Source organism: Geotrypetes seraphini, chromosome 3, assembly GCF_902459505.1.
Source record: "Geotrypetes seraphini chromosome 3, aGeoSer1.1, whole genome shotgun sequence".
Classification (NCBI taxonomy): domain Eukaryota; kingdom Metazoa; phylum Chordata; class Amphibia; order Gymnophiona; family Dermophiidae; genus Geotrypetes; species Geotrypetes seraphini.
Window position 1 is genome coordinate 205495204 of NC_047086.1, and position 21978 is coordinate 205517181.

Consider the following 21978-nt stretch of genomic DNA (forward strand, 5'->3'; position numbering starts at 1 on the left):
CACTCAGACAACCCCAGTCGATCAGAGCCGGGTTCCCTTCCCTTCTGTTTTTTTTCCCCCCTCCTGACTGGCTCGCCTCTTGAAGAACGCTGGCCAAGTCAGCTCATTAAGTCCCCGCCGCTCTCCAGGCCCCCCAGGCTGCCGCTGCTGGTGGAGGAGAAAGAGGAGTCCTCAGCGCAGAGCAGGCAGCAGAGGGGTGTAACGCGCTCTCGTCCTTCTGGCAGTGGACATGCTTGAAGGAGCGGGTAAGAAGTCTGGTTTAGATAGCAATCGGGAGGGGTGCAGGTCGTGGAGCCGCTGGCCGGGAACATGTTGATCTAGTCAGCACAGGACAGCTTGCCCTCGTTGCTCTCCACGGAGAGTTTGTGCTTGGCCCCGTTGGTCCACATCTTGCTGTAGCTGCTGCTGGGTGACATCCGGCTTTCTCCCTGGCCTCCCGGTACTTTTAGCAGTTCTTGCAGGTTGCCATTGGCCTCAGGAGCTGTCTTCCCTCTGCTGTGGTCCTGCCCTTCCTCTGAGTCAGAGGCAGGATTGGGGCAGAGGGAAGACAGCTCCTGAGGCCTATGGCAACCTGCAAGGATTGCTAAAGTACCAGCGATCCTCTCTGCAGGCTGCTCCCTGCAGGAATTAGGTCAAATAATGTGGGAGGGCAGGGAGGACCATGCAGGTCTTCCGGGGGGGGGGGGGCAGGGGCGGGCCTTCAGGGGGGAATGTGCAGGCTTTCAGGAGGACAGGCAGGCCTTCAAGGGGTGGGGTGCAAGCTTTCGGGGGCCCTGCTGTAGAAATATACGGAGGGAGGGAAGGAAGGGGGGTTCAAAGAGACGTGAATATGCCGGACTTTGGGGGGGAAGAAATAATGGGTCTAAAAACAGAGGAGTGGGTGAGAGATGGTGGATTTAGGGAGGGAAGGAACAGAAAGGTAGAGAAGTTGGACACAAGGTTTGGTGTGGAGGGGGGGAAGAGATACTGGATAGGAGGGTAGTTTGAAAAAGAAAGGGAGAGATGGTGGACCCTGGAGTGGTGGGGAAGGAGGGAGAGATGCTCAATGAAAGGGTAGTTGAGAAAGGTGGATCTGTGGATGGAGATGAAAAAAAGGAAAGATGCCAGACTTCCAGGGGAGGGAAGGGAAATGAAAGGGGAGGACAAAGATAGAAGTTGGATGGTTAGCATGGAGAAAGAAGGAGACCCTGGCAAGCAAGTTATCAGAAGACAACCAGAGCCTGGGACCAACAAGATTTGAATAATGTCCAGACAACAAAGGTAGGAAAAATGATTTTATTTTCAATTTAGCAATCAAAATGTGGCCATTTTGAGAATTTATATCTGCTGTCTATATTTTGCACTATGGCCCCTTTTTACAAAACTGCAAAGCACAGTTGCTTACCGTAACAGGTGTTATCCAGGGACAGCAGGCATATATTCTCACATGTGGGTGACGTCATCTACGGAGCCCCGATGCGGAAGCATTTTCAAGCAAACTTGATTGAAGATTTAAGTTTGCTCTGCTGCTCCACGCATGCGTGCCTTCCTGCTCCACTAGGAGGTGCATCCCCTCGTGGTCTCCAGTTCACTTAATTAGCAAAGAAGCCAACCTCGAGGAGGTGGGCGGGTTGTGAGAATATATGCCTGCTATCCCTGGATAACACCTGTTACGGTAAGTAACTGTGCTTTATCCCAGGACAAGCAGGCATGATATTCTCACATGTGGGTGACCTCCAAGCTGACTGAAAAGGGATGGAGGGAAGTTGGCAATTTAAGCAAATAGATTTCGTAAAACCGATTGGCCGAACCGGCCATCGCTCCTGGACAGAGTCCAGACAGTAGTGGGAGGTGAAGGTATGAACCGAAGACCACGTGGCAACCTTGCAGATTTCCTCAATAGGTGTGGACCTGAGGAACGCTACAGAGGCTGCCATCGCTCGGACCTTGTGTCCCGTTACTCGACCATGCAGTGCGAGACCAGCCTGAGCGTAGCAGAAGGAGATGCAATCGGCCAACCAGTTGGACAAGGTGCGCTTGGAGACTGGGTGACCTAACCGGTTTGAGTCGAAGGACAAAAACAATTGTGGGACTTTCCGGTGTGACTGAGTACGTTGGAGGTAGAAGGCCAACGCTATCTTACAGTCAAGAGTATGGAGCGCCACCTCTCCGGGGTGAGAGTGGGGCTTGGGAAAAAACACAGGTAAGACAATGGACTGATTGAGGTGAAAATCAGACACTATTTTAGGCAAGAACTTAGGATGGGTGCAGAGTACCACCTTGTCGTGATGGAATACCGTGAAGGGTGGGTCCGCTACCAGAACCTGTAACTCACTAACCCGCCGAGCGGAAGTGAGCACAAGCAGGAAAATTACCTTCCAAGTGAGGAATTTTGGATGGCATTTGTCTAGGGGTTCAAATGGAGGTTTCATTAGTTGAGCCAGAACCACGTTGAGGTCCCAAACCTCCGGAGGGGGTTTGAGAGGAGGGTGGACATTCAGAAGGCCCTTCATGAAGCGAGAGACTAAGGGATGGAGCGAGAGGGCTTTCCCTTCCAGGGGCTGATGAAAGGCCGCAATCGCGCTGAGGTGTACTCGAATGGAGTTGGTCTTTAGGCCGGAATGAGATAATTGAAGTAAATAGTCAAGACCAGAGGGACGGGGACAGACACCGGGTCCTGGCTGTGGGAGGACCACCAGGTTGAGAATCTGGTCCACTTTTGGGAGTAGCAGGTTCTTGTCGAGGTGTTTCTAGAGGCCTCTAATATCTCCTTGACTGATTGAAGACACGGGGAGAGCAGTCAGGGGGAGAGAAACCAAGCATTCAGATGAAGAGATTGAAGATTGGGATGTAACAGCGAACCCTGACCCTGTGATAGTAGAGAGGGAAACAGAGGAAGAGGCAGTGGATCTCTGACACTGAGTTGAAGTAGAAGGGAAAACCAAGGCTGGCGTGGCCAGCGAGGAGCAATCAGGATCAGGGTGGTTTGTACTGTTTTCAGGTGGACAAGTTTCCGCAGTATCAGAGGAAACGGCGGGAACGCGTATAGGAACCTTCCCTCCCAGTCGAGGAGGAAGGCGTTGGCCTCGAGCCGGTCCGGGGAGCACATCCGGGAGCAGAAGAGAGGCAGCTTGTGGTTGTGGGGGGATGCGAATAGATCAATTTGAGGCGTCCCCCACTTTTCGAACACCTGTCGTAGGATTTGAGAGTGCAGTGACCACTCGTGTGGCTGGAGGAGGCGGCTGAGTCTGTCCGCCAGACAGTTTTGTTCTCCTTGTATGTACACCGCTCGAAGGAAGGTGTTGTTGGAGATTGCCCATTTCCAGAGGCGCAGGGCTTCCCGGCAAAGGGGCCAAGACCCTGTTCCCCCTTGTTTGTTTACGTAGTACATTGCTACCTGGTTGTCGGTTCGGATGAGAACCACTCGGTCGTGGAGCAGATGTTGAAAAGCTACAGCTGCGAGATAGATGGCCCGAAGCTCTAGCACGTTGATGTGGCAGCGACGGTCTTCTGCTGACCACATCCCTTGAGTGCATAGGCCGTCCAGATGGGCTCCCCAAGCGTACTCCGAGGAGTCCGTGGTGAGTATCTTGCTGTGGGGTGGGGCGAGGAAGAGCAAACCTTTGGAAAGATTTGAAGAGTCGGCCCACCAGCGGAGCGATCGTTGCAAAGAAGGCGTCACTGTCATGGGGCGGTCGATCGGGTCCCGGTCTTGACGCCATTGAGAGGCCAGGGTCCATTGAGGAATTCTCAGATGGAGGCGGGCGAAGGGTGTGACGTGGATGGTGGAGGCCATGTGGCCCAGAAGAGTCATCATCTGCCGAGCTGATACCGAGGTCAGCAGGGAGAACCTTCGACTCAGGCTTACTAACGCCTCTAGACGCGGAGGGGGGAGGAATGAACGGAGGCGAACCGTGTCCAGCGTGGCCCCGATGAACTGTAGGGACTGGGAGGGGCGTAGTTGGGATTTTGGGAAGTTTATCTCGAACTCCAGACTTTGTAGGTAGGTAATAGTCTGTTGGGTCGCTGAGATAACCGCTTCCCTGGACGGGGCTTTGATCAGCCAGTCGTCCAGGTAGGGGAATACCTGGAGGCCCTGGGAGCGTAAGGGTGCTGCGACCACCACGAGGCACTTGGTGAAGACCCGAGGTGACGATGCTAGGCCGAAGGGGAGGACATGGTATTGTAGGTGCCAGTCCCCTACCTGAAAGCGCAAGAACTTGCGGTGAGCGGGGTACACTGGGACATGTGAGTATGCCTCCTTCAGATCGAGGGAGCAGAGCCAGTAGCTGTAGCTTTTCAACATCTGCTCCACGACCGAGTGGTTCTCATCCGAACCGACAACCAGGTAGCAATGTAGAGGGTAGAGGGTCGGTAAGGAAAGCATCCGAAATTTCTCGTATCAGAAATTTGTTGAGGCGTCTCAAGTCTAGTATTGGGCGTAAGCCTCCTGTTTTTTTCGGTACCCGGAAGTAACGGGAGTAGAAGCCCTTCCCCCGTTGGTCGGGAGGAACCTCCTCCACTGCTCTCAGGCGAAGCAGGTCTCGAGCTTCGGAGAGGAGTAGGGATAGCTGCGTCCGGTTGGGAGGGCAATTCCTTGGGGGGTTGTCCGGAGGGATGGCCCGAAAGTTGAGAGAGTATCCTGATGAGATCACGCCAAGGACCCATGCGTCCGACGTGACTTGTTCCCAGCGAGGGTAAAAGGCTTTGAGCCGACCCCCGATGGGAAGGAGGCCTGGGACTATGGCGGAGGGGGCCCGCCCCCTTCCGCGTATCCTGTCAAAAGGACGGGGATGGTTTGGTAGTCGCAGGCGGTTGGGACTTGGGCATGGCCCGGTGGTGGGCTTGCAGACGCCTGGGTGGGGCCGCGAGAAGGCAGGGGTGGATTTTTGTGGGTAGCAGCGCGGAGGGGCCCTATACGACCTGGACGCGGGCAGTTTGGGCTTTTGTCGGACGAGGGAGGCAAACGAACGTTCATGTTCGGAGAGGCGTTTTGTAGCCGCCTCGATAGTGTCATCGAACAGTTCTTTTCCCACGCAGGGGAGGTTAGCCAACCGGTCCTGTAAGTTGGGGTCCATGTCGACCAGGCGTAGCCAAGCTAGTCGGCGCATGGCGATAGCAAAGGCTGCCTCTCTGGAGGAGAGTTCGAAGCCATCGTAGGCCGCGTGGAATAGATGGAGGCGTAGGTTGGAGAGGGATTCCAAAAGCAGGCTAAACGCTCCTTGGCGGGAGGCCGGTAGGTCAGTCTCAAAGGCTCTCAGTAGTCCAATGAGGTGTTTGAGGTAGGATGTGAAGGTGAAAGTGTAGCTTTGCACCCTAGAGGCCATCATCGCATTTTGGTATAGTCTCCTGCCGAACTTGTCTAGGGTTCGGCCTTCTCGGCCTGGGGGGACCGCCGCCGAGACCAGGGAGGGGTGGGCCTTTAAGGAGGATTCTACTAACAGCGACTGGTGGGAGAGCTGCGGTTGTTCAAATCCCGGAAAGGGTACTGTGCAATACTTGGCCTCCATTTTGGAGGGCACGGCTGTGACCATATAGGGGGTCTCCAGGTTCCTGAAGAGAGCCTGTTGGAGTATTGGGTTAGGCGGTAAGCGAAGGGACTCTCTGGGCAGTGATGGCATATCCAGTTCCGCTAGGTACTCTTTAGAGTATCTGGAGTCGTACTGGAGGTCTAAATTCAAAGCGTGACCCATGTCCTGGACAAAGCGTGAGAAGGATGGTCGGGATGTTCCCGAGGCCCCGTGCGGGGTCAGTGAACGAGACCTCCGTCGGGTGGAGAAGGAAGGGGAGGCTTCCCTCGAGTAGTGAGGTTCCTGCTCCGATCCAAGCTCTGAAAGTGTTCCGGGGTCGTGGATCTCCGACGTCTCGAGGAGCCCCTCGGAGACGATGCCGGGGTTCGGGGTACCGATCGATGTTGAATCGGTGACCTAGACCCGGACTCCCTTGGTGAAAGCTTGAAACCTCGGATCGGAGCCCCGGTCCGAGGGGGAGTTCAGAGGATGCGTGGGTTGGAGAGTGATAACTCTGCCACCCTCAGCGGTCCCGTACGAGGTGTAGGTGAACGGCCTCGTAGAGTGGGGGAACCCCGGGCCTTCTTAGAGGTACGGTGGTTCGAGGTTTCTGTCTGTTTGGGCCGACGTTTTGCCCTGTGGCGGTCTGTGGAGGGAGAGCGCCTCGGGTGCCTCGGCGAGGAGTCCGAGGAGATGCGGCGAAGTTTGCGCACTTTTCCCCGAGGTGGCTTGATGCGAAGCTCAGGCTGGTCTGGCACATGCAGGGTCGAGGTCGAGGCAGAGGCCGGTTGTAGATGGGCCATTGCAGCGGACAGCTCCGACGAGATCATTGCTCGGAGTAGGTCCTGGAAGACGGGCACGGACAGCATCGAAGGCATGTCGCCTGCCTCGGTGCGCTCCACCGGGGGCGACCTCGTATCAGAGTATTCCCGTGTGGTGGAGGCACGGCCCGAAGGCTTGGAGGGCTTCGTCAGGGCTGTAAGCATGGGACTTCCGCCATGCGTCACCGGTGTCCCCGAGGTTGGTTTCTTCGCTGGTACAGAACCTGAAGAGGGAAGAGGGGACTTACCCGGAGCCGAGGCTTTCTGTTGTCCCGAGGACTTCGGAGTCGAGTCTCGAGGCGATGCCGAGGTATTCGGGGCCGAGGTCAAGGCCGGGGCCGACCTCGAGGCCGAGGTAGAGGGTTGGTCTGGGGCGAAAAGATCTGCCATGCGGGCTTTCCTTCGACGGAGGGCCCGATTCTGGAAAGTAGCGCACTGGGGACAGGAGTCGGTAGGATGAGCGGCCCCCAGGCAGAGGATGCACCGGCGATACGGGTCTGTGATGGAAAGCGGCCGCTCGCACCGGGTGCACTTTTTAAAGCCGGTCAAAGGCCGGGACATAGAATCGAAAGTGGCCGTAGCTCGAGTAGCCACGCGGCCACGGGGACCCGGAAGCCTCCGGGTCGGTCAAACAAAGCAGGAATCAAGTTGAAGAAGAAAAAATTTTGCGCACAGCGACTTAAATGATGAAAAACAAGAAAATCGCGGTGCTAGAAGGCAATTGGGGCAGAGCCAGAAAGAAACACGACTTCTAGGCTCAGCGGAAAATTTTGAACTGGAGACCACGAGGGGATGCACCCCCTAGTGGAGCAGGAAGGCACGCATGCGTGGAGCAGCAGAGCAAACTTAAATCTTCAATCAAGTTTGCTTGAAAATGCTTCCGCATCGGGGCTCCGTAGATGATGTCACCCACATGTGAGAATATCATGCCTGCTTGTCCTGGGATAATAGTGGTTTTTAGCGCAGGGAGCCTACGAGTATCGAGAGCAGCGCAAGGCATTTAGCACAGCTCCCTGCACTAAAAAACGCTATTGTGGTTTAGTAAAAAAGAAAGGGGGTATATTTGTCTTTTTGTATGGTTGTTACTGAAGTGACATTGCATAAAGTCATCTGCCTTGATCTCTTTGAAAAAAAAAACAAAAAACAAGAATATAAATAATTAACATTCTCTGTGTACAGTGTGCTTTGTGTTTTTTTAAATTTTATTGTTGGTAGATCATTTACTTGGTCATTTTAAAAGTAGCTCGCAAGCCCAAAAAATGTGGGCACCCCTGTACTAAAGAGTTTGCATTTTGAATTCAATAAGGTCAATGATAAAGTGGCTAAGTTACAAGATGTGACTAATGAGAATTTGAAAGAAAAAATGCTTTTGAATAGAAAAATTGAGCAATTAGAATTACAATAAGAGGTTAAATTTACATCTATTGAATTTTCCAAAATCCTTTGGAGCGACGCTGGTTGATAGAAATACTGAAATTTTCTCCTGAATACATACCACTCTTGAACCATGTATATTTGCCTAACAGGGGTGCCCACACTTTTTTGGCTTATGAGCTACTTTTAAAATGACCAAGTCAAAATGATCTACCAACAATAAAATTTAAAAAAAAACAACACAAAAAACAAAGCACACTGTACACAGAGAAAATGTTAAATTTTATATTCAGGGTTTTTTTTTCAAAGATGTCAAGGCAGATCACTTTAAAAATATGCAATGTCACCTCAGTAACAACTATACAAATAGACAAATAACCCCTCCCCTTTTACTAAAACATAATAGCGGTTTTTAGCGCAGGGATCTGCGCTGAATGCCCTGCGCTGCTCTCAACAATAAAAAAAATCACTATTGTAGTTTACTAAAAGGGGGGCCATAGTGCAAAATAGACAGACATAAAATTCTCAACTGACACATTTTGATCACTAAATTGAAAATAAAATTTTTCTACCTTTGTCTGGTGATTTCATGAGTCTCTGGTTGCACTTCCTTATGACTGGGCATCCAATATTTCTCTCTTCCTGCATGCTTCCTCTCCTCCTGACCTCATTCCATTCCCCAACCAACATTTCTCTCTCCCTGCCCCCCAAGCCACCGGTTTCTCTCTGCTTCCCCGACACCGCAAAAGCCAGGCCTGCAAGGCTTACCACCCCCCCCCCCCCATGTCAATTCTGACATCCCGGAACTTCCTCTCTGACATCAGAATTGATGCTTTGGTGGGGGAGGGGGTTAAGCCTTGCGGGCCTGGCTTTTGTGGTGTCAGGGAAGCAGGGAGAATGCAAAGGCAACATGAGTATCGGAGCCCATCACGTTTCCCTTGCGATCTACTGGTCAATCACGATCTACCTTTGGCCCCTGGCCTAACAAGAAGCCAGGTGTCACTACAGGAGAAGTTCACAATAGAGTAAATCCCCCGTCACTGAAATATTGGAATCTTCATTGTCTTCAGAAACAGAGCTACACTATTGGTTTCTTTGGTCTTTGAACAAGACCTTAACGTCATTCTAAGAACATATTTCCAAAACTCAAATGCTATTTTTTTTTTTTTTAAATATAAAGAGTTTTGATTTTTCCTATTGTTACAAGGAATACACAAGAGGAGGAAACTGTTTCCAGCAATGTAACCCGAGATATTATCCTTGGGTGAAATGTTTCTTCTGGCTTTTTTTAAAAATAAATGTCTAATTAATGCTCTCTTTTACTAAGGCGAGCTAGCCAATTTAGCACACACTAAATGCTAACGCGTCCATAAACTATAATGGATGTGCTATGGACATGTCATTTAGTGCAAACTAAATCGGCTAGCACGGGCCTTAGTAAAAAGGACCCCTACGTTTCTTGGAGTTAAATATACCTTTTTGTGCCAGAACAACTTCAGGCATTTCTGGATATGAAGCTGGCAACTGGAAAAGTTTAGTAAGATCTAAAGATAGTTATAAAACGATAAGATGGGACCATAAATTGTCATTAAGACTTTTCATTGTATTTGTATTTTATTTAAGTTGTTCCTCACTTATTCAATACTTGCACTTCTGTGATTGTGGTCTAAGAAAGAATTGAAATTTTATCTATTGGGGAAACAAATTGTTTTCTTTAAAAATAAAATTTTCTGTAGTGCCTGAACAAGGGATATCTTGTAAGATTGTTAAAAAAAAGAAATTTTAAAAAAGAACCCACCACAATTAGATGAAAGCTGTTTTTTTTAAAGAACATGTATATTTTGCTCCATAAGATGCACTTTTCCCAAAAAAATGGGTTGAAAAAAGGGTGTCCTATGGAGCGACTATAGAAATCCCTCCTCCCCCCATTACCTTATTTAGACCGCTGACCAACCCACCCCCGCTGGTCGCTCACTTCCACTGAAAGTAGAGGAAGGGAAAGGCCAGGCAGGTGCAGCGATTGCACACCGCCAGCCCAGAAGCCTTAACTCAGACGTTAATTCTGACATCTATGAGAAAGTCCGGGCCAGCCATTGGCTGCTTCGATGATGTATCTTCACAGCGGCAGCGGGCGGGCATGGAAGAGGACAGAGGCTGGAAGGCAATGAGGGGAACAGGAGGGAGGAAGGAAGGAACAATTGTTGAGCCTGAGTTGGGGAGGGGAAGAGGACAAAGGCTGGAAGGCATCGAGGGGGGACATAGGAAGGAGGAATGGACAATTGTTGGGCCTGAGGAAAGAACCAGACAAAAGGCAGGAAAATGATTTTATTTTCAATTTAGTGATCAAAATGTGTCAGACAAATATAGTGCAAAATAGAGATAAATTCTCAAAACTATTTTTCTATAGTTGTTACTGAGGTGGCATTGCATATTTTCAAGTCATCTGGCCTTGACATATGTGCCCTGTCCCTGCCTGCCCTATGCCGGCCCTACCACCAGACCAGAGGGGGGACAGGGTGCAGAGCTTGGCAAAGTGTGTGAGGTTGGGTGCAGAGCCTGGCAGGGAGAATTTGGTTCAGAATGGGGTTTTTTTCTTGTTTTCCTCCTCTAAATCTAAGTGGCATCTTATAGAGCGAAAAATATGGTTAACTCAACACGACTATAGTCGTCAAGCAAACATGCATATCATCCACCATCTAGAGTCGTTTTCTTTTTAGATTTAATTTCTTTCAGAGCTGAATTCGCAAAGAAGACGATCCAAACTAACAAAACCTTGATTGCTTTGTTGCTCAGTTTAGGATAACTGCTGCATAAAAATAAAAATCACACCAAAGAATGATGCTAGTCTGGGCAGTTGTGTCCTTATGCACACAAACGCTCATAACATTGACGCTTGTATACATAGTAAAATAGTAAATCACAGCAGATAAAGACCCGAATGGTCCATCCAGTCTGCCCAATCTTACACTCTAAAATAATGGATTTAATTTTAAAATTTTCTTTTCTTAGATATTTCTGGCCAGAAACTCAAAGCTCTGCCTGTGTATAGGTTCCATCTACTGAAGACTCCATTAAAGCTCACTCCAGCCCAAAAACCCTCCCCAACCCATCTTCAACTGATTAGCCATATACGACAGACAGTGCACATCTACCCAGTACTAGCCTTAGTTCTTCAAAATATACCATTATTTCCTGATTAGAGATCCTCTGTGTTCATCCCAAGCTTTTTTTTTTTTTTTTTTTAACTGTCACCAATTTCCTCAGCACCTCCCTCGGGAGCACATTCTAAGCATCAACCGTAAAGAAGAGTTTCTTAACTTTACTCTCGAGACTACCACCCCTCAACCTCAAATTATGCCCTCTGGTTTACCACTTTTTTCTCTGGAAAAGATTTTGTTCTACGTTAATACCTTTCAAGTATTTGAACGTCTGAATCAGAGAATGACATGGTGGTTGTTACCCGCAACTAGCTGCGAGTAACCCGCCAAAACGGTGACCAAAAAAAAGATCACCGCAAGATTGGGGACAAGGCCATTCACCGCCCCGTAGAGCAGTGAATGGTTAGCACGCGCAGTGAACTAGCGTTCGATACGGCAGCCCCCTCTCTCCCGCGGGCTGGCCAGCCATGCATCTCCCTCCTCCCTCCTTTTCCCTTACCTTCTCTTGTTGAAACTGGCTATTTCTACAAGGCTATGCGCTGTATTGCAGCCAGAGCCTTGAAGTTGCATCACGCTGCCTGCTGGAAAAGTCTCCTGACGTAACTTCCTGTTTCCAGTTGCATCGGAGGAGACTTTTCTAGCAGGCAACTTAACGCGACTTCAAGGCTCCGGCTGTAATACAGCGCATAGCCTTATACAAATTGCCAGTTTTGCCACAAGAGAAGGCAAGGGAAAGGGAGGGAGGGAAATGCATGGCTGGCTGACGGGAGGGATCTGCTGGACCACGTGAAGGGTGCTGGGGATGGGGGGGAAGGAGAGGAGAAGATGCTGAAGACAGGGACGGGGCAGTGAAAGGGACAGCAGGGATGGGGTGGTGAAGAGGATGGTGGTCCGGGGACAGGGCAGTGATTGGGACAGAATTTTTCCCCGTGTCATTCTCTAGTCTGAATCCCATCTCCCTGTCCCTCCTTTCCTCTAAGTTAAACTAAACTAAACCTTAGGTTTGTATACCCCGCAAGCGTAGAGCTCGGCACGGTTTACAGAATTAGGATAGAAAGGAACTCCAGAAGAAGGGTAATAGGAAAGGAACTAAGAGGGTAGAGAGGGGGGTCAAAGTATCAGAGAGTTGGAGGTGTTAGATTTTTGAAAAGAGCCAAGTTTTCAGGTGTTTGCGGAAGAGTTGGAGGGAGTTTGAATTTCTGAGCGGGGAGGTGTGGTTGTTCCAGAGTTCTGTGATTCTAAAGGGGAGAAATGTTCCTAGTTTTCCTGCGTGGGATATACCTTTTGTAGAAGGGAATGATAGTTTCAGTTTTTGGGAGGATCTGGAGGAGTTAGGGTTTGAGGAGTTCCAAAGGAGTGGAATAACGGGAGGAAGGATGCCGTGTAGGATCTTGAACGCTAAGCAGGCACATTTAAAGAGGATTTTGGAATGTATTGGAAGCCAGTGAAGCTTGGACAGAAGTGGAGAGACGTGGTCGAACTTACCTCTTGCGAAAATGAGCTTAGCCGCGGCATTCTGAATTAGTTGAAGTCTATAGAGGTTTTTCTTAGTTAGGCTTATAAAGATGGAGTTGCAATAATCCAGTTTAGAGGATGGTGGATTGAACAAGGATGGCGAAGTGAGAACGATGAAAGCAGGATCTCACTTTCCTCAGCATATGAAGGTTAAAGAAGCATTTTTTTTATCAAGGAGTTGAGGTGGTCATTGAAGGAGAGAGAAGAGTCTATGATGATGCCCAGGACTTTGCTTGAAAATTCAAGATGAAGAGTGGGGCCAGAAGATAGTGGGATAGAGGTGGGTAAATGATCTAATATTGGGCCAAGCCAAAGTAATTTTGTTTTGGACTCGTTTAGTTTCATTTGTACAGATTGGGCCCAGGATTGGAGGTTCAATATACATGCGGATATGTTTCCAGCGAGGTTAGTGAGGTACGAGTCTGTCTCGAGGAGGATGAGGATGTCGTCGGCATAGGTGTAGAGAGTTTCAAGGGGGGGGGGAGAGCTGGAGGAGTTTCAGAGAGGACATGTAGATGTTGAAAAGGATAGGAGAGAGGGGTGAGCCTTGCGGGACTCCCCATATCGGCTTCCAGGTGGAGGATGAGGTACCGTTTGTTAACGGTGTAGGAACGGGAACGTAGATTTCGAGAACCAGTCTAGGACTGTGGAGCTTATGCCTATTTCGGAGAGTTGGAAGATTAGGATATCATGATGGACGACATCGAAAGCTGCGGAGAGGTCGAATTGTAGAAGCACAGCGAATTTGTTGCGAGAATGGAGTTGTTGCACTTTAGACATTAGTGAGGCCAATAGGGATTCGGTGCTGAAGTTGGGTCTGAAGCCGAATTGGTGGGGTAGGAGAATAGAGAATCTTTCTAGATAAGATGAGTTGAGTGGATATGATAGATTCTAACATCTTGGTTAGGAGAGGGATATTTGCTATTGGACGGTAATTGGATGGTATGGGGGGTCAAGGTCGGTCTTTTTCAGTAGGGGAGTCAGAGCAATATGTCCCATTTTGGAGGAGAAAGGGCCCGATGATAGGAAAGAGTTTATAAGATTGGTGAGGGAAGCAATGGCCTGTGTAGAGATATTCTCAAATAGGTATGAGGGGAAAGGGTCCAAGGTACACTTGCAAGTTTTTAGTTTGAGGCAGAGTTTGAAAACTTGTGATTCAGAGACAAGCTCAAAGACAGTCCAGGTTCTGTCGGCTGGAATGGGATTAGAGACGGGTAGGGTTGCGGTCAATAGAAGCCAGGGAATTGTAGGAGATTGTAGGTGGGAAGGAACATCTTAGTGTGGTAACCTTTTCATTGAAGAATTTTGCTAGGGCGTCAGCTGACAGACGAGGGGATCAAGGATGGGTCCTTTTTTGTAGTTAAGGAGCGCCAGATGTTAAACGCAGTGATCTGGTTATTGGATTTAGAGATCTTATCTCCGAAGTTCTTCCTGGCTTTTTTTAGTGTTGAATTGTAAAGTTTGATATTGACTCTCCAGGCTTGTCTATCTTAAGGGGATTTAGATTTTTTCCATTTGCACTCCAAAGCGCGACATTTCTGTTTCAATTCTCTGAAGTGGGAGATACCAGGGGACCTTTCGGGGGTAGGAAATGGTTTCAGTGGATATTGGAGCAAGGGAATAGTAGGTGGATTCAGAGAGGGAGATCCAGTTGTGCCAGTAGGATTCGGGATCTGTATACTTAGGTTTGGAGGAGAGTTGATTGAGGAATTTGGACCAGAATAGATCGTTCAAAATTTTTTTGCAGAAGGTTATGGAGTGGGAGGAGCGGGATGGGGATTCAAGGTGTGACATGAAAATGGGGAGACAGGTAGCCCCTAAGAAGTGGTCAGACCAAGGGACCTGTTCCCAATGAGTGTCGTCTGTTGAAGTTTTGAAGGCGGTAAGATCAAGGAAAGTGGTGAAGTCTAGTGTGCGTCTCTTTTCGTGAGTTGGAGAGGGGGTAGGTGGGGGGAACCTAGAGAGGTAAGGAAGTTGTTAAATTCAATCGTGTCCTTGCTGGTGGTGTCGTCAAGGTGGAGATTAATATCATCAACGATCAGTAGTCTTTGAAATTTAAGGAAGGCGTTTGTTATGGCCTCAAAGACTAGATAGGAGGAATTGGTCCAAGGAGTAGGTGGGCGGTATAGTAACAGGATGCCCAATGGGTGAGTGCGGAGTTCATCGTTGACAGAGGCAAGCATATATTCTAGAGAGGCGTGAGAGCCCTTCGAGGAGGTGGACATCGAAGAAGGATTTAAAGAGGAGTGCCAGTCCGCCTCCTTTTCGATTGGATCTGGGAGAGAAGAGACCTTGATAACCGTGGGGGAGGAGTTCATTTTGTGTGAATAGATCATCTTTGGCGATCCATGATTCCGTGATGCACAGGAATCCAGGGTCAAGATCGTCTAGAAGGTCCTTCAAGATTTGGGTCTTGTTGCATGCAGATCTGGCATTGCAATAAAGTTTTGGGACTGGGTGGAGTCAGAGGTAGCGTTAGGGAAATTGGCAGGGGGCAAGGGTTTTAGTGAGTCGTGGTTGATTTTTGGTGCGTATCCAGAGTGGGGATTCTGAGACCAGGGCAGATAGTATTGGTGTTTGCGGGGTTGAGTAGGTTGGGGGAGGGAGGTTTCAGACAAAGGGAAGTATAGAGAGGTGAGCAGAATAGGAGGAGAAGGAGCCAGAAGGATGGATTCATGGCGAAGTTGGGACTAGATGGTTGGTGCGTGAGAGTCTACAGTAGGGGGGGTTGGTGGTGAGCTAAGGGAGGAGCAGGGGACTTATTTAAGCTGGCTGTGTGAAGAGCTAAGAGTAGGGGAGGTTTTGGGGGGTTTTTTGGGGGGGTAGATCGGAAGAGGAACCTTAGCAGTGAAAGCAATTAGTGGCTAGACATTTTTCATATGTAAACCTGAGACGGAGAGACTTTGGATAATAGGTGATTGACAGGAAAGATTGTACAGCCAAGGTTTGCTGTAGCCCAAGGATGTGTTGGGGGGGGGGGGGGAACAGGGGCTCAGAAAAGTGAGTACTAGGCAAGGCCTTTAGCAATAATACAATTTAGCGCTGAACAGGAGCAAAAAACTAATAAAATTTGGTAACTAGACAAGAGCATAGCCAGTAATAAAATTAAACACTAAATAGGAGCATAGATAGTAGTAAAGTTTGGCGTCTGGCAGTATTCGGGTAGGCTGCAGGGGGGGGGCAGAAGCTCAGAGTAGAGCAAGGCAGGGCCAATCAATCCTGTTCCAGCTGCGTCAGGCGGAGGAAGGAGGGACAAGATGGTGGAAGCTTCCTCCTTCCTCTGCCTTGAAGAGCTGTTAATTGATCCAAAACCCTCGGCGGCTCAGAGTGGGCTGCAGGGAGACCAGTCGTTGGGTGGGCAGAGGCAAGCCCGACTGGTGGAAGCGGTCCTTGGTTGCCCTCGAATGGGCTGCGGGAGGCAGAGCCCAGGAGGCCTCAGGCGGCCCTCGAAAGGGCTGGGGAGACGATTTGGCTCAGAAAAAGAGCCAAAGCAGGATTGGTCTCTGTGGCGTCGGCTCTCCTAGGCGGCGTGGGCTGGTTCCCGCCGCTGAATCTCGACAGAAAAAGTCCCTCTCCCGGCTGGCTGCGGGGAGGAGGCGGAGCGGGGCACAAGTTATATGTATTCAGGGGTTCCAGTTATGTCTACGTAAGACCTGGTTGCATGTAGTGACCAGTTTGCCAAGAATGGACAGTAGGTCATCTAGGACAGCCAGTTGAGCACTGTGCCCTGTATAGCAAAGCTAATGTTACATCTGTTGTGACCCATCTTTGTTAGATCTGTTGTGACCCACAGAGAAGATGAGGTACTCTAGTGTATCTAGTATGATGGCGTCTAGCAGCCTTGAGTTGAGGTTGGACTTAATGATGGTGGCTACACCTAGGTGTCAGTGCATGAGCAAGCTAGTGCTTGGTACCCTGGTGAGCAAAGTATACCCAAGGTAGCTCCCTCATTGTCTAATCCAGGTTTCAGTAATTAGGAAGATGTCCCAGTTATTGTGTTTGAGGAAATTTAGTATGTCTGTTCAGACCTTGCATTTGCTAAAGCGATTTTGAGGTTCTGGGTGTGGGTGAAGGGTGGTGGTGGAGATAGGCCTAAAGTAACATGTTCTGTGTGCCAAGGACTTGCTGCAGGGAAGGCAACTCAGGCCACCATACCTACCCTAGCCTGTGATGACCAAGATGGAATAATACATAGTGTCAAGTAAGAGTAGTTGGCATGAAAATAGATCAGATATTGTGGATTTGGTATTAAGGCAATGTAGTTATGCAGGACCATGGCGGTCAAGTTTGGGTTATAGAGCCTTGGGGTCTTATGCCCAAATGCTTTGGGAGACTGAATCCCAGATTTCCCTAGCAGTTTTGAAAATGAGGAGGAGGATGGGTCTCACGGCTAGAATGTGTGTTGCCATGTTTCCTTAATCCTGCACTGCACTAATGAGGTTAAGCTGGAGTAGATTGCTTGTGATTTTGTAGGGGTTGTGTGTCAAATATATAGCTTAGCATCCTTCTGGCAACAGCCACTGCCTTACCACACTGTTTCAATGCTTTTAGATTGGACACTATCACTCCAAGGTCTCTCTCCACCCTCCGTGTACACCTCCCAGCACATATGGCTCCTTCTGATTTCTAATCCCCCAAATGCATTACTCGGCACTTCTTTGCATTGAATTTTAGTTGCCAAATATTAGACCATTCCTCTAACTTTTGCAGATCCTTTTTCATGTTTTCCACTTCCTCTTTTGTCTACTCCATTAGACATCTTGGAATCTGCAAAAAGGCAAACCTTTTGGAAATGTTACTCAAACATATTGAAGAGGATTGGCCCCAGTACTCCACTATTCACCTTTCCTTCCTCCGAGTGAATGCCATTAACTAACAACCTCTGGCATCTGTCTGTCAACCAGTTTCTAATCCAATTTACCACTCGAGTCCTAACTGCAGCCCAAATTTGTTCAAGAGCCTGCTGTGAGGAACCGTGTCAAAGGCTTTGCTGAAATCTAAGTAAATTAGATCTAGCATATATGTCCTTGATCCAATTCTCTAGTCACCCAATCAAAAAATTCAATTAGGTTCATTTGGCATGATTTACCTTTAGTAAAACCATGTTGCCTCAGATCCCGGTGTAACCCATAAGATTCTAGGAATTTCACTATCCTTTCTTTCAGCATTGCTTCCATTATTTTTCCCAATAACCAAGAGGCTTACCAGCCTGTAGCTTCCTGCTTCATCTCTGCGACCACATCTGCTCTTCTCCAATCCCCTGGATCATTCCTGTCTCCAAATATGTGTTGAACAAATCTTTAACAGGACACCCTTTCTGACCTCTCTCAATATCCTAGGATTGATACCATCTGGTCCCATTGCTTTGTCAACCTTCAATTTTTCAAATTGTTCATAAACACTTTTTATGAATGGTGTGGTATCTACTCAATTCTTGTGCTAGAATGTGTGTATGCAACATGTCATTTATGCTCAGGTATAAAGAGAATTTTGAAAAATAAAGTAAAATTCCGGAATCTCTTCGGGGCACAGTTTGAGACAGTCCTAGCATAATTTGTTGCTTCATCCCACTTATCTGGTATTGTACTTGGCAATTGGTTTCATGTGTGGCCCCTGAGTAACTGATATCCATACTGAAATGTGTTTTTCAAAGTTTCTCTTTTTCCTTCTAATTGTTATAAAGTTAAATTATACACTTGCTGTATTCTGTTATCCTTGGCAGTCTTAATACTTGCATTCTCTCCCCCACCCATGTTTCTCACCTTGTGGGTATCTCAAATATAAACGTCACATAAGACCCAAGTTATAAAAAACTTTTCCTAAAGTTTTGATGGGCACCACCTAATTTTATAGGTATTCTCTCAAAAAATGAACTGAGCGAGCTAAACAGCACTAATGCACAAGCTACCATATTTAGAAAGCTTCCAGTTGAACTTAGCTTTAAAAAGAAAAGGGGCAAGCTATGGATTACAAGTTAACTCAAGAGCTATTCGCGGCCTGCACTTCCCTCTGCTGTGTCACTGATGACATGACAGAGGGAAGCCCTGGCGGGGCAGGCCGTGAACAGCCTGTTCAGAGCCTCTGTTAGCTAGCCGTCCACCACCGCTGTTACTTCTTTAGGAAGCCCTGGAGATATGTCAGGCCTCACCAGGGTGGAGGGAGTGCTTGTTCAGTGAATCTGATTTTTGTGGGAAACAAATCAGTTCACCAAACCAAAGTGAATTGATTTGAATAAGCAAATCGGGCAGCACTAGTGCTCACCTGGCTTCAGAAGCGGCTGAAAAACTTTCCTGCAGGAATGCAGAAGCTACACATTGTTGAATGACATAACAAATGTATTGTCTTGCATGGAGACTATGTGGAAAAGTGATATGTTCAATTGCTCACAGTTACTTCTGTTAAATATGTCAAATGTATTTTGCCATTATCTTGATTTACCCTCATATAATCTATGACTTACTATTTGAATTTTCAGACAAAAATAATAATGAAATCAGTAGCCCATTAAAATTAGTTTGTAGAACATTTACTCTAAACCAATAGACAAGTTCATCTGTTGAGAGATGATGTGGTCGAGACAACATAACAGGATCTAGGAATAAGATGAGAGATCATCTTCCTGGGATTTATCAAGTAGTCATAACCCATATTGACTACCAACGTTGAATTGGTTTGACTCAACATGGCTTTTCTTACATAACCCTTCATAATGTCAGGTCTTTTGCATCCAAGACTTTAGAGCCAAATAAGTCAAACCTCCTCCCCCCCACCATCTCGAAAGGTTAATGCACTGAAGCTATCATTTATAAATCTAGCCCACTATCTTACACTGTTTACTTTTGTGACCCTGAAAGAGGTTGACAGGCTCGCTGTTGTCTCATCCGCGGAAGTCTCCCGTACCCATTACCCTCTGTCCAAAGAGCAGCTCAGGCCATGGCTTTGCAAGCACTGAGCAGCGCGGGCCGTGCGCAAGAAGGAGTTAAAGCCAGGGCTCCTCCCTCCCTGCACTAGTCAGGCCGGGGCGAGCCGCGCTCGTTAACTGCGCCATGAACTTTCAGCAAGAAGGATCCGAGGAAGGGTGGCCACCGCTTAACCCGCACCCAGGGTCTCGCACAGTCCTACCCCACACTCGCCCCCACCGTTCTTCGCCGCCAGCAGCGAACAAGTTTTTCAAGTTGAGCTACCCCCCGATACATAGTCGCCGCTGGGCGAAAGGCCCGTTAGAGGAGCTGCAAAGGCCTACCTAGAGCATGCTCTGAAAAAAAAAACACACACACAAACACACCTCCAACTGGCAGAAAATCCACCTTTGCATAGAGACAGGGGGAGGGGGGGTAAAGCTGCAGTGTACGTTTAGCACCCCTGCTAGGTGACAAACGCTCCGAGATAAGGAGTTTGAGTTTTTCACCCCTCCTACGACTTATAAAAAATCAACCACCTCTATATTTTGAAAAAGGGCATTGCCTGCCGCACCCTCACTTCTTGCAACTGCCCCCCTAAAAAGGATGCAAGAGGAGCACGCACACAACGCACCTACAGTAGCGCGCAAGGGAAAGGCGCGAGCCTGAAAACAGGAGTCGTCATGTCACGCGCCAGCCAAGAACTTATTTGGGAGCAAAGGCACCCCGGTTCGGCGGCGGAGGGTTGGGGGGGGGGTCCAGAAACAAGCAATTTGGGAATCCGCCATCCTCCCACCCCAGCAACCCCGGGCCCTGCAGTGTCACCACTGCCCCTCCCCCTACAGGCCGCAGCAACGTCACCACTCTCACCGACGTCACCATTCTCAGCTCGGGCCCGGCCGCTGTTTCACCCCCCCAACCTATGAGAAAATATAGAGGAATAGGACGGGGGTAGCGCGGCGTCCTTCTCCAGTCCGAACCAGGCCCCCGCTCGCCACAAATCACTAAAAAGAAAGGGAAGGGGAATGAGAAGGAAAAGCTCCCGAGGAATCCCATAACGACAAGCTGCCGCAACGCGCCATGTCCCACCGTAGAGCCCCTTTTTAAAAAGCAGCCCCCCTCCCAATCACCTTTATTATTCATAGTGAATTCCTTCGGTATTCCGCTCGTTCTGCTTGTTGTGGGGGAGGGGATTAGCGCTCAGGTTCTCTTTCTTTTCTCGCTTCCGGTTTCGAGTCACTTCCTTGTTGTGAGAGCGCTGGGCTTATATAGCCGCTGCGTGGCGCCCAGCGCGGTGACGTCACCAGGAGCCAGCGGGTCTGCGCAGCTCTTAAAGGGCCAGCACGGTTGTGGTGTGGAACTCTCGATAGATGGGCGCGCAGGCGCGCAAAATGGTTGTGGGTGATTTTTGGTTTCCAATCTTGTTCTCCACAACTGGTCGTTTTGGGTTTTTTTTTTAAGGAAACTCGTAAATATTCGTAGTTTGAATATACACATCGGCACTTCTTGAATATTCATGAAGGTTATCCCAAAAAGCCGCTCTATACGCTTTCAAGAGGGAGAGGCATTGACCTTGCATTTATTGCCAGATAATTACCCCCAGTGTTTCAGAATAAGGTTTCTCTTTTACTGTATTTGCCAAGTAAATAATACAGTTGAGTATCGTGCCAGTTATCATCTGCTGTATGCTACTATACCGAGGAATGTCTTTGCGTGTAAAAAGTATAAAAATAATAAACGTCAAAATGTCTGCGTGTAAAAAGTATTTAATATAAGGATATCTGAAAAGGACAGATACAATACATAAAGCAAAATTAGGCAGCTATATTTAGGGACTGTAACAGTGATCGCCCCCTCCGTTTGGATCTGCCAGGCACTTCCAAAGAAATCTGAACTGGACACTGTCACAGAATGCAGGTCTCAGTGGACCAATGGTTTTACCAAGGGCTGCTTTAACCATTTATGGGGCCCTGAGCAGACTTTTCTTAATCAGCCCTCTTAAATTTTTCCAGATCTTTCTACCCCCCTCCCCAATTATGTATTCCATGAACATCCTCTCCAAATCACCTTCCATGGTACAATTATTTTTTTAAATGCTGCTTTTGTCATATCATCTTAAACATCTTGAAATACAGAAATTCCCAATCTAAAGATGATAAATAACTAGGACAAATATGTTGTGAAGCACAAAAGATGGGATGGGGATAGTTATTAAGGTATGTCATTACCCTCATGTGTTATTTGTGCACATGTTAAAGGACAATATTTATTTATTAGTAATTTACTATAACGCCTATCAGTGTTGCCGCTATAAAAAAGGTTACAGACTAAAACACGGCCAGAACACCAATTAAATTGTTAGGATAGGGAAAACAATAGGGATAGGATAATTTAGGAGATAATATTTTAAAAAATCCATGGCAGACACGCTGTCGCCCCCAAGTTCTAACATTAAATACAATATATTTATTATTTGTTAAATGCAACCATAAAGTAATGAATCCTTGAAACTATTTTAAATTTTGCAAATGAAAGTTTAGTTCTAAGCATATAAAGAATATAAAGCCGGTGCTGAGTAAAAGAAAGCTGTGAGCCTAGTAATCCATCAATCTCAAATTTCAAATCAGACTTGAAAACCTGGCTTTTCAATCAAGCATAAACTAATACCAGCAGTGTCTAGAAGTTAGTTATTTCGTTTACAACCTTTCTGCTATCGTTTTAT

General features: G+C 48.0%; 1 protein-coding gene across 1 annotated transcript in view; it reads right to left on the minus strand.

The window, feature by feature from the left end:
* Positions 1-20512, minus strand: part of DAZAP2 (DAZ associated protein 2) — a 34109-nt gene extending 13597 nt beyond the window's left edge. Inside the window, exon 1 of the mRNA XM_033936593.1 lies at positions 20387-20512. Within this exon, the coding sequence (XP_033792484.1) occupies positions 20387-20399 (13 nt within the window). The 5' untranslated portion in view covers positions 20400-20512. The remainder of the gene's footprint in view (positions 1-20386) is intronic.
* Positions 20513-21978: the final 1466 nt, after the last annotated feature.